Here is a 14,054-nt window from a genome sequence, read left to right as displayed (position 1 = left end):
CAGTGCAGATGGGTGAATGGCAGGCGATGCGAGTAAGGACACGGGCAGCAGAGTTTTGGATGACTTCAGATTTATGGAAGATACAGTGTGTGAGGCCAGCCAGGAGTGCATTGGAATAGTCAAGTCTAGAGGTAACAAAGGCATGGTTGAGGGTTTCAGTAGCAGATGAGTGGAGACACGCGCCAGAAATATCCCATAAATAAGTGTGTATCAGAAGTTGAAAGAGAGGGAGCAATGTAAAACAGTTACAATCATCAGGGAAATGATACTGAGAAAATTATTAGAACTAAAAGCTGACAGGACCCCAAGTCCGGATGGACTTCATCCTAGGGCCTTAAAGGAAGTGGCTGCTGAAATAGATGTATCGGTTTTAATTTTCCAAAATTCCCTAGATTCTGGAAAGGCCCCATCAGATTGGAAAATAGCGAATGTGACTCCCCTATTCATGAAAGTAGGGAGACAGAAAGCAGGGAACTACAGGCCAGTTAGCTTAACATCTGTCATAGGTAAAATGCTGGAATCTATTATGAAGGAGGTTATAGCCGGGCACTTAGAACATTTTGATTCAACCAGAGTCAACATGGTGTTGTGAAAGAAATCATGTTTGATTAATTTCTTAGAGTTCTTTGGGGAAGTGATAAGCAAAGTGGATAAATAGGAACCTGTGGATTTGCTGTACTTAGATTTCCAGAAGGCATTTGACAAGGTGCCACATCGAAGGTTACTATGCAAAATAAGAGCTCATGGTGTAGGGGTAACATATTAGCATGGATAGAGGATTGGTTAGCTAACAGGACCCAGTGTGGGCATAAATGGGTCATTTTTGGGTTGCAAGATGTGATGGGTGGAGTGCCTCAGGGATCAGTGCTGAGGCCTCACCTATTTACAATTTATATCAGTGACTTGGCTGGAGGGACCGAACGTATGGTTGCTAAATTTGCTGATGGCAGGAAGATGAGTAGGAAAGTAAGTTGTGAAGTGGACATAGGGTGTTTGCAAAGAGATATGGATAGGTTAAGTGAGTATGCACAAATTTGGCAGATGGATTATAATGTGGGAAAATGTGAACTTGTCCACTTTGGCAGGAAGAGTAGAAAAGCAGTATATTATTTAACTGGAGAGAGATTTCAGAACTCTGCTGAGGGATCTCAGTGTCCTAGTACAAGAATCACAAGAAGTTATTAGGGAGGTACAGCAAGTGATTAGGAAGGCAAACTGAATGTTGTCGTTTTTTGCAAGGGGAATGGAATATAAAAGTAAGTACATTTTGCTGCAGTTGTAAGGGCATTGGTGAGACCACATCTGGAGTACTGTGCACAGTTTTGGTCTCATTTAAGAAAGGATATAAATGCATTAGAAGCAGTTTAGAGAAGGTTCACTTGACTGATACCTGAGATGGGGGAGCAGACAGGGTTATCTTACATGGAAAGGTTGAACAGGCTGGGGCCTGTGTCCATTGGAATTTAGAAGAATGAGACGTGATCTTATTGAAACATATAAGATCCGGAGGAGGCTTGGCAAGGTGGATGCTGAAAGGATGTTTCCCCTTGTGGGAGAGACTAGAACTAGGGGACACAGTTTAAAAATTAGGTCTCCCATTTAAGATGAGAATTTTTTTCTCCGAGGGTTGTGAGTTTATGGAAGTCACTTCTCCAGAGAGTGGTAGAGGCAAGGTCATTGAACATTTTTAAGGCCGAGGTAGATTCTTGATGAATAAGGGGTAGGCAGGATAGTGCCATTGAGGCCACAATCAGATCAGCCATGATCTTATTGAATGGTGGAGCAAGCTCTGGGAGGTTGGGGAGGTGGTGGGTGGGGGGGTGGGGGTGGGGGGGGGGGGGGGGGGGGGGGGGTGGGTAGGTAGAGATAAACTGGTTCAGCCTCAAGCACTTGCCAGGGAAAGGGATTAAGTCAGTAACTAGGAAACAAGGTTTATAGCAGGGGCTAAAACAATGATGTCGGTCTTCCCAATATTTAATTGGATAACATTTTTGCTCATCCAGTACTGGATGTCGGATAAACAGTCTGGTAATTTAGCAACAATGGAAGAGTCGAGAGAGGTGGTGGTGAGGTAGAGTTGGGTGCTGTCAGCGTGCATGTGAAAACTGACATGTTTTTGGATGATGTTGCCAAGGGACAGCATGTAGGAAGGTGGGGGGAAAGGGGGCTTGGGAGCAAAGGATAGATCCTTGGGGGAAACTAGAGGTTATAGTGCCAGAGCAGGAATAGAATCCATTGCAGATGACAATTTGGCATTGATTAGATAGATAAGTTTGGAACCAGATGAGAGCAATCGATCCAACTGGGTGACAGTGGTTTGGGAGGAGGAGTGGTGAACCATGCCAAAGACTGCAGACAGGACAAAGAGGGATAGATTACCTTTGTTAAGGTCACATTGGGCGTCATTGGTTCTTATCAGTCACAAATTTGGTACTGTAGCGAGGGGAAAGCTAATTTGAGGAAAGATGAGCATGGATTTGGAATAAAGCAGCAAGGACAAGGACTTTGACGAAGAAAGGAAGGTTGGAGAGTAATTTGCAAGGACGTTAATGTCAAGGGTGTGTCTGTGTGGGTGAATGTGTGCGTGTCTCTGTCTTTGAACAATCTGCTAACATTCATTGGTCTCCAGGGCTGGCTTGACTGTGGTACTGCAGCATTGCTGTTGCACATGGATCCATAGCCCAATAGGTTCACAGATTGATCACGGTACAAGGAAGTGGCTATTCTGCCCATCATGTCCATTCAAGCCCTCTGTAAGAGTAGCTCAGCTGGTCCCATGCCTTCGCTTGTTCCCCCAGCCCTTTAAATTGATTTTCTTCATGTTTATCCAATTCCCTTTTGAAAGCTGAGATTGTATCTGCCTCTACCTCATTCTCAAACGGTGCATTCCAGGATCCTAACCATTCACTGTTTAAAAATGTTTTCCGTCATATCATTGTTAATTCTTTTGCCATTCACCTTATCGGTACCCTCTGGTTTTTAACTCCTCCTGCCAGTGGTACAGTATCTCTCTATCTACTCTGTTTAGACCGCTCATGATTTTGAACACTATCAAATCTCCTTTCAACCTTCTCTAAGGAAAACAACCCCAGCTTCTCAATGTTTCCAATTAACTGAAGTCCCTCATCCCTGGAGTCACTATGTTCAGCAAAGGGAAAATGTACTTATTTTAACATCTTTCTTCAAATTTACTTTTTTTTTACAGTATCCTAAATACAGACGGCACTTGAAGTGGTTGCATTTGGGAGAATAGCCTTTAGAAATTTTAGTCAAGCCTGGTGGTGAAGAATAGCACTGGAGCCAATCTTTACAAGCTTTCATAAGCATTTAGTTACAGAGATACACATTACAAACATGCACCTCCTAATCTAACAACCACAGTTTTGGTCTATTCCTATTTAAAGAAACGCAAGTGGATCCACAGTTCGTGTCCACCACCTGCATACAATTAATATGCAATTAACATTCAATGTGTAACAGGAGGTTATTTATATTAAATAATCATCGTCTAATTTATTGATGTGATTTAACTAATGTTGTTCCATGAGTTTTCAAGTAGCCTTGTAATTAGAAACTATTCAAAGGTTTTTTCAATGATAAAGATATGCAAGTTTGAGATAGATGAACTTGACAGTTATTCATTACCAAATAAGGACTTTTCACTGTTAACATTCTTCCATGTTCAGTTGTCCTCCGTAGCCCAGTCCTCTTGAGAAATTCTGCATTGAATTTCCACTGACTTGTCATTGCTTATACGACCCTTTCTTGGTTAGCTTAGGTTTGTCCTATGTGTTCCTGAATCTTATGTGTAACGGATTTTAAAAGCTATTTTTCTGTTTGCTCTCTGGCCTGTTTCCTCCTTGTTGTCCCTTCACTTCCTTCCCCCCCCCCCCACCCAACCCACCACCTCCCTCCCTGCCTGCCTGTCGCTCTCTCTCTCTCTCTGCTCCTCTTCCACTTCCACACGCCCCGCATGGTTATCAATTGTACGGATGTTCCCTACCTCTGGCATGCTATTGTCTTGGCAGACGTGAAATATATAGAACATTGTTTCTTGGCTCCAGAAATGGAAATTTGGAGGGAAAGCTACACTATTGGCTTGGCTGTTGCGATGTACTTTAGCGAGAGTTAGAAATGTGAGAAGTTTATGCTAAATAAGTGGATTGCACCGTCCAGCATTCGTGCAGACATCTCATTTTGTTGCTGTGAGTGAGACACTGCTGAACTGCTGATTTTAATTTTTAAGGAAGGATACTTTTTCAGGATTAAATCGTATTTTGATATAGTAGCATGGGCGTCCAACGTCACTGAAAACACTGGAAAGTGTTTGGGGAAAGTAGAAATATTGATGTGGGGGAAGAATGCGATGGGCATTAATCTGAGATTTTTAATCTTATTTTTAATCATAACCTGTCAGCTTTCCACATGTTTTCTTTGCAAATTTTATTGCCGTTTGTGACGAAGTGGCCCCATTTGTGAAATTTGCTCTTTAAGTTAGGTTACCAACACCAAAGCATCTCCTTTACTTACTGTACCATTTCCAAAGGCAGACATCATCTTTTTTCCTTTCTGTCTAGTATTTTCCTTTCACTCTGCAAAGCACTTCTGCATGTAAGAAGCGTCCCTGAAATGCTAGTTGCCATTATTTTCAGTAAATGTCTGGCAGCAAGAGCCGCTTTGGCAGTGAGAGGTACTGATGGAGAGCATAGATCTCAAAAAGCAGAGCTCCTGTATTTAAACAATTTACTCTGAAATATTCCTGTCACACCCAATCTCTGGTACGATCTACGTCTGCTTCTGGCTTCTGGGAAACCAAACCAAAAACATTCAATCTTTCCCTATTGCCTACAATGTGCATCATTTTTTTTGTTATCACTCCTATTTCTTACTCTGCCTTGCACTTGGGAAAGATGGCATTATTGTGACTAGCTTGTGGTCTTTAACTATGGCACATGTCTGTTCATGGAAATGTTATTTATAATTGTTTAGCTTCCAACCTCTGCTTCCTCCCGTAAAAGAAGTTGACACATCTTTGAAAATTATGCGTTCGACTCTTTTAAGCTTCGGTCTTGGGATGTGAGCATACTGGCAAAGCCGGCATTTATTGCTCATCCCTAACATAAGAACATAAGAACTAGGAGCAGGCGTAGGCATTTCAGCCCCTCGAGTCTGCCCCGCCATTCATTACGATCATGGCTGATTTCATTTTGGCCTCAACTCCAATTTCCCGCCTCTCTCCATAACCTTTCAACCTATTACTAATTAAAAATCTGTCGATCTCCTCAAATTTATTCAGCGTCCCGGCATCCACTGCACTCTGAGGTAGTGAATTCCACAGATTCACGACCCTTTGAGAAAAGTAATTCCTCCTCATCTCTGATTTGAATCTACCACCCCTTAGCCTAAAACTATGGCCTCTCGTTCTAGGATGCCCCAGAAGGGGAAACATCAGCTCCACGTCTACTTTGTCTATCCCCTTTAGCATCTTATATACCTCAGTTAGATCTCCTCTCATCCTTCTAAACTCTAGCGAGTATAGGCATAAACTGCTCAATCCCTCCTCATAAGACAAGCCCTGCATCTCTGGAATCAATCTAGTGAACCTCCTCTGAACCGCCTCCAGTGCAACTACATCCTTCCTCAAGTAAGGGGACCAAAACTATGCACAGTACTCCAGGTGCGGTCTCACCAATACCTTGTACAGTTGCAACAACACTTTCCTATTTTTGTACTCTCTTCCTTTAGTAAAAAATGCCAAAATTCCATTTGCCTTCTTTATTACTTGCTGTACCTGCATACTAGCTTTCAGCGATTCATGCATGAGGACACCCAGAGCCCTCTGCACTGAAGCGTTCTGAAGTTTCTCTCCATTTAAATAATAAGTTGCTTTTTTATTCTTCTGACCAAAATGGATAACCTCACACTTATCCACGTTAAGCTCCATCTGCCAAATTTTGGCCCTTTCATCTAACCTGTCCATATCCATTTGTATATTTCTTATTTCTCCTTTGCAACTTACTTTCCCACCTATTTTGGTGTCATCTGCAAATTTAGCTGTAGCACCTTCTACCCCTGAATCAAAGTTATTAATATAGATTGTAACTGCCCTTGAGAAGGTTGAGGTAAGCCATTTGCTTGAACCACTGCCTTCCACGTGGTGCAGGTACACTCTCAGCCCTGTTAGGAAGGGAGTTCCAGGATTTTGACCCAGTGCTGATGAAGGAATGGCAATATAATTCCAAGTCAGGGTGGTGTAGCATGGAGGGGAACTTGCAAGTGGTGGTGTTTTGGGCCTATATTCTTTAGAGTTTAGAAGAATGAAAGGTGATCTCATTTGAAGTGTACAAAATTCTTAAAGCTCGGCAGGATAGCAGCAAGAAGGGTGTTGCCTCTGGGCAGGATGGGTGGAATCTAGAACCAGGAGACGCAGTCTCAGAATAAGGGGTAGGCCATTTAGGGCTGAGATGAGGAAGAATCTCTTCACTTGGAGGGTGGCGAATATTTGGAATTCTCTACCCCAATGGGCTGTGGAAGCTCAGTCATTGAGTATATTCAAGACAGATATTGATAGATTTCTAGTTGAGGTAGAAGATCAACCATGGTCTAGTGGAATTGCGGAGCAGGCTCAAGGGGCTGAATGGCCTACTCCTATTGCCTGTGTCTGCTGCTCTTGTCCTAGGTAGTAGAGGTTATAGGTTTGGATGGTGCTGTCGCAGTAGCCTTGGTGAGTTGCTATTAACTTTTGTTTATTCGCAGCAATATTTGTCTGTCTGATCATAGACTGTTATATTCAGATAAGGAACATTTTCCATTTTAGATGGAAGAAGCTGAATGCAGGAAAGCGAGACAACTTAATTTCATAACATTTAGAATGGGGCAGGGTCCAATAGAAACACCTTAGTGTGATTATTTTTAGGGATTGTGAAAAACGAATGCATACATGTCCCTCACTTTTGGTTAATAAAATCTTGCCTGTGTTTCTTAATTTTTCTATTGAATTCCTATATCCAATTTATAACAGACCTATTTCTGTAAATTTATGCTGTAATTGCTACTACAGGAGGTTTTGTAGCACCCCTCTTGGCAAGATGATATAATTAAATGTTAAATGTTTACAGGGGCAGTTTCCATTACCTATTAAGCATGGGAATTTATTAATCAATGGGGAGTGCCTAGAGCTGTGACCTCTCCCAGCCTGTCACAATGCATTGCAGCTAAAAGACTTAGCATTTTCCTCCCCTAGTTACCATATGAAAAACATTGTAAACGGCGAATTCTCCTCCCCTTTTCCCACGACGTTATCACTTCAGTGTGCCTCCCCCCACCCCTCATTTATTGCTTAAAGAAATCCCATGTGACCCGCTTTGGGGGCTACCTTTATAAATGAGGTATTCGTTTTGGCCTAGGTAATTTGGCAACACTTGAGCTGTAGCCTGCTTACTAGTAAAAACTTTAATGGAAATAAAATGCTGGATTCTAGTTGCACTATGTTCTTGTTCTGTAAAGCAGTAGTATTAAGTTTGTCAGAGTTTTGTTTCGCTGTACATGCTTTGTTGGTATCCTGTTAACATTTTAAACACTCTGCTGCCCTTTGTCAATAGAACTGATGTTGCAGATTGATGATCCAAAAATGCATTGACAGCTTATAAATTAGGCTGTTTGCAGCACTTCAGTATAACTTGTCATGTGTGACATGTGCAGTTGTCTCATAAGTTGTCTCTGGTGCTTGTGATCTGGTTTGAGGCCATGCTAGGGGGCAATGAGCTTGACCAGGTTGGTACGAGTTAAAGGAAGGAGAGATGCCCCCATCCCCGCCACCAGCACCACTGTCATGGAGACCTTATTCCTCTTGTCAACTGAATCAAACTCGAGGACCAAGTGCAAATAAATGTGCTTTCCAGTTCCAACCTTAAATATGCATTGTTCCTGAAGATTCACAAAGCAATGACAGCAAACCTCACTTATTCCCTAGAAGCGCCCTACAGTCAGAGTTTCAATGAATGTAAGTTTGCATGTAAATGTTCAAAAATTAAATACAATTTCAAGTAAAAAAAAAAAGAAATTAATCCATGTGCTTGCTGTAAGCACAGAAAAATGGTGCAATGTGAATGACCAAATTGAGATTTTCCATGTCTTTAAAATCTTTCAACAGCGTGGATCCAAATGTGATGGGTTACTCCACATTCAAAATTCATTGTACAAGGACAGGCTTAAAGGGAAAGATGCTATCAGGGCTTCCATTAGATGGGCCAAGTTACTTTGTGAATGAAGCTTTTGATTGGCATAAATTGTGGAGGTACATGGCCCTATTGTGCTCTGACCCCATTTTGCTCGCCTATCTTGAGTACTGGCAAAGTCACTGCTTTAGTCATCATGTAGAAATAACTGACAGCTCAGGCACACTTTGAATGTGTCATTTTCAATGCAATCTTCAAAGATAGCCTCCTTTACCTGATCAATAGATGGCTGACAGTCTCTGTGGTGGTAATTTAATTCTGCTGCTCCAGTGACATCACAGACATTGAGGCAGAAACTTCAAAGGTTTATGAATGTCAGCAGGACCCAGATACTGAAATGCTGATGACTTTCACAACCAAATGTCACTTTGTAATAAACACTAAACAGCTTGTATGTTTGTTTGAAATAGCATCTGTTCTGTACACACTTTTGCAGCAAAATGAATTAAGTACAGTAGAAGTAGTATTGAGCAAAAGATAGGGTAACAAATCTGATCGGCGCAGATGATAACCTGCTGGGTTTGACTTAAGCCGTATGGGGTTTGGTTGAGTGATTGGTCGCATCGCCTGAGCTAGGACAATCTGAACCTTGTGTCTCTGATATGTAGGCCCCCTTTCTTCTTCTGTTTCAGTGCTCCATGTTTAATTAGCCAGCAGAGCTCCATGGTTGCTGCCTGCCCTCCAACACTCGCCATTGTGACAGTCTGAACTTAGCACTGGGGCTCCTCTTCACGTTACTGGAAGGGTCATGTAACGTCATGTTCCATAATTGTCGACAAACGGTCAACTGGTCAGATGAGAAATTGTACAATTTTTTTTTTTTGCAAGATCGAAGACTCCTGTAAATAATTTATTAATATAAATTATTAAATAAATATTAAATAAATTATGTAATGTATCTTTAATTATGGGTGGAATTTTCCGTGCTCTCTGGCATCGGGCATCATGGCAGGCATGAGTGGACAGTATTGTGGGAAGGCCAAAAATTTGCAATCGTGCCTTCGCCCATCAATGGCAGGCCGCATTCGCGCCGCCACAGGTTGGGAACTTCATTGTAATACATCTGCATATCATTATAAGCCCAGCTCACCAGAATCATCCCCCCACGCTGGATTATCCGAGCACACACCGACGTGTTTACAACTGTATATAGTGATGTGCACCTGGAGAGCTGCAGTTGGCTCAGGACTTCGAGGTTTGTTTGCCAACCATGCTTTGGGCAGCACTTGTGGTCATCAGTGCCAGGCTTCGCAGGCAGCACCACATCACTTTTAGGGGGGGCTCACAGGCAGGTCTCTACCTACCAGACCAGCCATAAGGTGGGGGTGGCTTTTCAATGGCTGCAGGGCAAGAGCCGTACTGGGCAAGGTGGGGGGGCACATGTTGTTCTGTGTAAGTGGCCTCAGGAGGGTGTGGGCCACGTTGGCAGTCTCAAGAGGAGGTGGGACCAGATGGAGATGTGAGGGTGAGAGAGCGTGTGGTGATGTCTCTTGAGCTGGCAGTGAGTGAGATGCCAGTGAATGTGTGATGGGCTTGAGTGTGAGAGTTCAGAGTGATGAGATGGTTAACTTACCCTGGCAGCATGAATGAAATCATTCATTCTCTTTCTGCACTGGATGACCCAACCTCTTCCATGCAGCTTATCACTGCCACTGCCTCCCAAGCCAGAATGGTGAGATTGCTGGAACTCCTACGCCCTGAGCGAGGGTGGAGGACATCACATTGGGCCTCCAAAATGCATTCCAGTGATGGGTCACTGAACTCTTCTTGGCTTTCAAGGCCATGTCTTCACTGGAACAGTCCCAGGCTTCAAGCATTGAGAACTGTGTACGCGGCTGCATTTCACATATGGCACCTGGAGTGAGGGAGTGGCGAGTAGTTCTGAGGCCACCTACCAGCAAGATGGCGTGTTTCCTGTGGCTGCATAATTAGAGAGGCAGGATTGGGACGATACGGCGTGAAAAGCCGCCATTGCGGCCAGTGGATAAAACGTCCTTTTTCCTGCCCACTATCGCACTTCGTGCAATTCTGGGGTGATTCCACTCTATACATCTCAATTTAATTCCATAGAAAAATCAGATAAGTGAAGATGAAAAATTCATCCCGAGTGATGCAGTCCATTTGTACTGTTTGCTTTGCCATGCCTAACCTCATTATATATTGTATTCTGAATTTTTTTAATGGAAAAATGGCATGGCCCCATGTAGGTAACTTTTATTGTCGTGATAAATGTATTGATGCAGGCATATTGCAAGAGCTGGGCTGAATGGCCTCTTTCTGTAATGTATGACTCTATGCTATGCTGAACCATATAAGACCATTCCCAAATTCAATCAGTCGTCTACAGAGTTGGTTAATCTGCACTAAGGTAACTGTAAGGTGCCACACCGGGCTTCAATGCCCCACGCTTTGGAGGAAAAGATCCTGTTTGGGTTTCCAGCTTTCGATCACTATGCAGTAAAGCTGGTTGTAAAGTGCACAGGTGAAAATGTGCCAGAGGGCAGGATTGGGCTTGGCCATGTTGCTGGCTAGCATCGCGTGGCCCCTAGTACCTTGGTTCATGCATGAGGAATGGCCATTTGAGTATCCTACTAGAGAGTTGCTGAAATGATTTCCCAACAAAAATTGCCCTCTTTTGAGAAGAAAATTGGAAAAGAAAAATATATTGCGGTGCTGAAAGTCATAGCGTTAGAAAATATTAAAGCTGTGCATATGTACTGATCAGTGTCTCTACTGTTGAGATTGGCCATAATCCACACTTGACCTAAGGCTTTCCAGTTAGCCTAACTTCCTGGAAATAGTTATCAAATCACATGGCCAGCCAAGTTAGATTTTGGTTTTACGTTCAGGCTGTTGCAATGAAGTGGGGTTTCCCAGGTTTGTTTTATCCGTGCTTAGAGCATTAAAGCAGATTTCACCGGTAGATCTTACAAGCAAATTAATGTACTTAGCGCACGAAGAGAGAATGGGTTAGTGTGTCACAGAATTAACAATCAGCCTTTTTTTGAGTAAAGCACCAGAAGGATACGTGGGATGCCTGCCATATTCTGCTGATCATTTTGATAGATGGAACAGCACCAAGCTAACAGTTACAATTTTCTTGCTTTAGCCAGAAATCTATAAGATGCAAATTTATGCATACGCGCACAAAATGAAATAAAAAGTAATGCATTATTTCTTTCTCAGACTCAAATAATAAAGCAGCCAGACACACATCATTTGCTTTTTTTTTTAGTATCATTTAACTGAATCTTAAGTGCCTTGGGATATTTTGCTACTTTACAAATACTACATGAGTTGTTGAATACATGTAACCTAGGTACCCTTGCTCCATGGGATTCTGTCTCACAGCTGTGTTGTGAAACTAAATAAAGACAAATGAACCAATGATGTGATGAAAGACTGCAATATTTATCCCAGCTTGACGGGCCCTTGTGTGCAGAACTATCAAACGAGCCAGATTAAAGATCCTGATGGGAGATGTTTGTATCTCTTGTTACTGAGAAGTGACACTCAGCATCTGCATTACCCAAGAGTTGCTATTGCTGACTTAGTGTCTACTGGGCTTGTTTTAATAAGCCAAAGGTTATTTTGGATGGCTAAACTGCAAGAGGTGATGTCTACATCTGTAAACTTACATTCTTTGACATCTCTCTAACTGGAACTTGGAAATAAAATTATCACTGTTTGTTTAAGAGAATCTGTAATATGGTTAACACTAGCTCAGAAGCTACCTGGACATGCAAAGTTTCACAGCCAGGAGTGAGTTTCTTTTCCAATTTTAAGATGTAAGGACCTTCGACAGTACTATATATATATCCCTCTTTTCAGATTCCCCTCACTAAAAATATTTGATCAGAAACAGGCCACGGTTTAAATTTTAAAATCCCAGAGCCTTAGTCTGTCTATAATTTAAATAAAAGCCATGTAAGATACATATATCCATCTAAAGGAATGAATATCCATCTCACGGACCTATCCCTTATATAAAAAAGGCAAAAATAATTGTTCACTGGCCAAGGAATATTTTGAAAATAAAAGGGTGGCATCAGTTTTTAAATTTTCTTTTCAGGATGTTTGATGTCGGCGGACAGAGATCTGAGAGAAAGAAGTGGATCCATTGCTTTGAGGGTGTCACTGCTATCATCTTCTGTGTAGCTCTTAGTGCATATGACTTGGTCCTGGCGGAGGATGAGGAAATGGTGAGTAATACGCCATGGACTCTTGACTGTTCAGCAGGCTCTTCCCAATAAATAAATACAGTATTAATGTTGATACTTTAATAAATGCTGGCCACTGCAATTTTTTTTTGTGTATGATTCAAGTAGATCTTCATCTACCAAGCATGTTTTCAAATGGGCCAATTTGAATCCATCGTAACGAATACATAGAAACGTAGATTAGTGGCACATAAGGAGGCCATTTGGTCCATTGTATCCATATCTATCTAGTGTAATACTGCCTCCCAGCTCTTGGTCCATAGGTTATGGCACCTCCAGTGCAGTTCCAAGTGTTCTTTAAATGCGATGAGGGTTTTTTCCTCTACCACCCTTTCAGGCAGTGAGTCCATTCCCTCACCAACCGCTATGTGAAACAGTCACCCCTCAAATCCCCTCTAATCCTTCTACCAATTACTTCGAGATCTATGCCCCCTCATTGTAGACCTATCTGCTAAACACAACCATCCCTTAAAAGTCCATGCTGACCATCCTTAATTAATCCATGCCTTTCAAAATGACTATTTATACTGCCTTTCAGAATTTGCCCACCACCGAGGTTAGGCTGACTGATTTGTGATTACTTGGGCTATCCCTTTCTCCCTTTTAAATAACAGTGCAGTGTTAACAGTTCTCTGGCACCATGACTAGCCAGGGAGGATTGGGAAATGAAGGTCAGAGCTTCCGCTGTTTCTTTCCTTGCTTCCCTTAGTAGGTTGAGGTACATTTCATTCAGGCCTGGTGATTTGTGCACTTTCAAGAATGCTAAACATCTCAACATTTCCTGCCTCAAAATGTTTATCCCATCTAATATTTCGCACTCCTCCTCAACTGCAATGTCTGCTTCTTTCTCTTGTCTGAAAACAGATGCAAAGTATTCATTACGAACCATGCCCACATCTCCTGCCTCAATACAAAAATCACCTTTTTGATCTCTAATTGGGCCTATTCTATCCTTAGTTACACTCTTGCTTTTTGTTTTCGTAAGGATGTCATCTTTGGGTTTTCCTTGAGTTTACTTACCTGTATTTTTTTGCATGCCCTCTCTTTACTTTCCGAATTTCCTTTTAGAATTTCACTCCTGCACTTTCTAAATTCCTCTAGGATTTCTGCAGTATTGAGCCTTGCCATCTGGTATAAACTTTATTTTCTTGAAAACAATATCCAGTGGTGGGCAGTGGGTGGATCAGTCTAGATTAATGCACCCCAACCTTTTTCTTTGTGGGAACATATATGTTCTGAACCCTCTTTAGCTCTTCCTTGAATGCCTTCCACTGCTCTGACACTGATTTGCTTTCAAGTAGCTGTTTCTGGCTATTGCCAAATCACATCACAATTTAGTAAAATTGGCCTTTCCCCAATCTAAAACTTTCACTCATTGTCTTTGTTCATCCTTCCCCATAACAGCACTAAATCTAACTGAATAATGACCGCTAAAATGCTCTCCCACTAAAATGTTCTCCTACAGAGAATGTAATCAAGCATTGAAGATAAGAGAAGTACTTTTTTCCCCCCCATTCTCACTCCCACTTCACTTTAGTGTGGTACTATATCAATATCACAGATTCGCTTTACAGCATTTTGGTGAACAATTTCTGAA

At 42.1% G+C, this 14,054-nt stretch overlaps 1 protein-coding gene across 2 annotated transcripts in view; it reads left to right on the top strand.

Annotated features, from left to right (window-relative positions):
* The window catches only part of LOC144681551 (guanine nucleotide-binding protein G(i) subunit alpha-2), a 213,543-nt gene that overhangs the window by 177,708 nt on the left and 21,781 nt on the right, over positions 1 to 14,054 (top strand). For both annotated transcript variants that reach the window (XM_078543220.1, XM_078543221.1), the window contains exon 6: positions 12,310 to 12,439. In XM_078543220.1, the coding sequence (XP_078399346.1) occupies positions 12,310 to 12,439 (130 nt within the window). The remainder of the gene's footprint in view (positions 1 to 12,309; positions 12,440 to 14,054) is intronic.

Source organism: Cetorhinus maximus, chromosome 6 (genome assembly GCF_964194155.1).
Source record: "Cetorhinus maximus chromosome 6, sCetMax3.hap1.1, whole genome shotgun sequence".
Classification (NCBI taxonomy): domain Eukaryota; kingdom Metazoa; phylum Chordata; class Chondrichthyes; order Lamniformes; family Cetorhinidae; genus Cetorhinus; species Cetorhinus maximus.
Note: the sequence above shows the minus strand (reverse complement) of the source record. Positions and strands in the feature narration are given on the sequence as shown.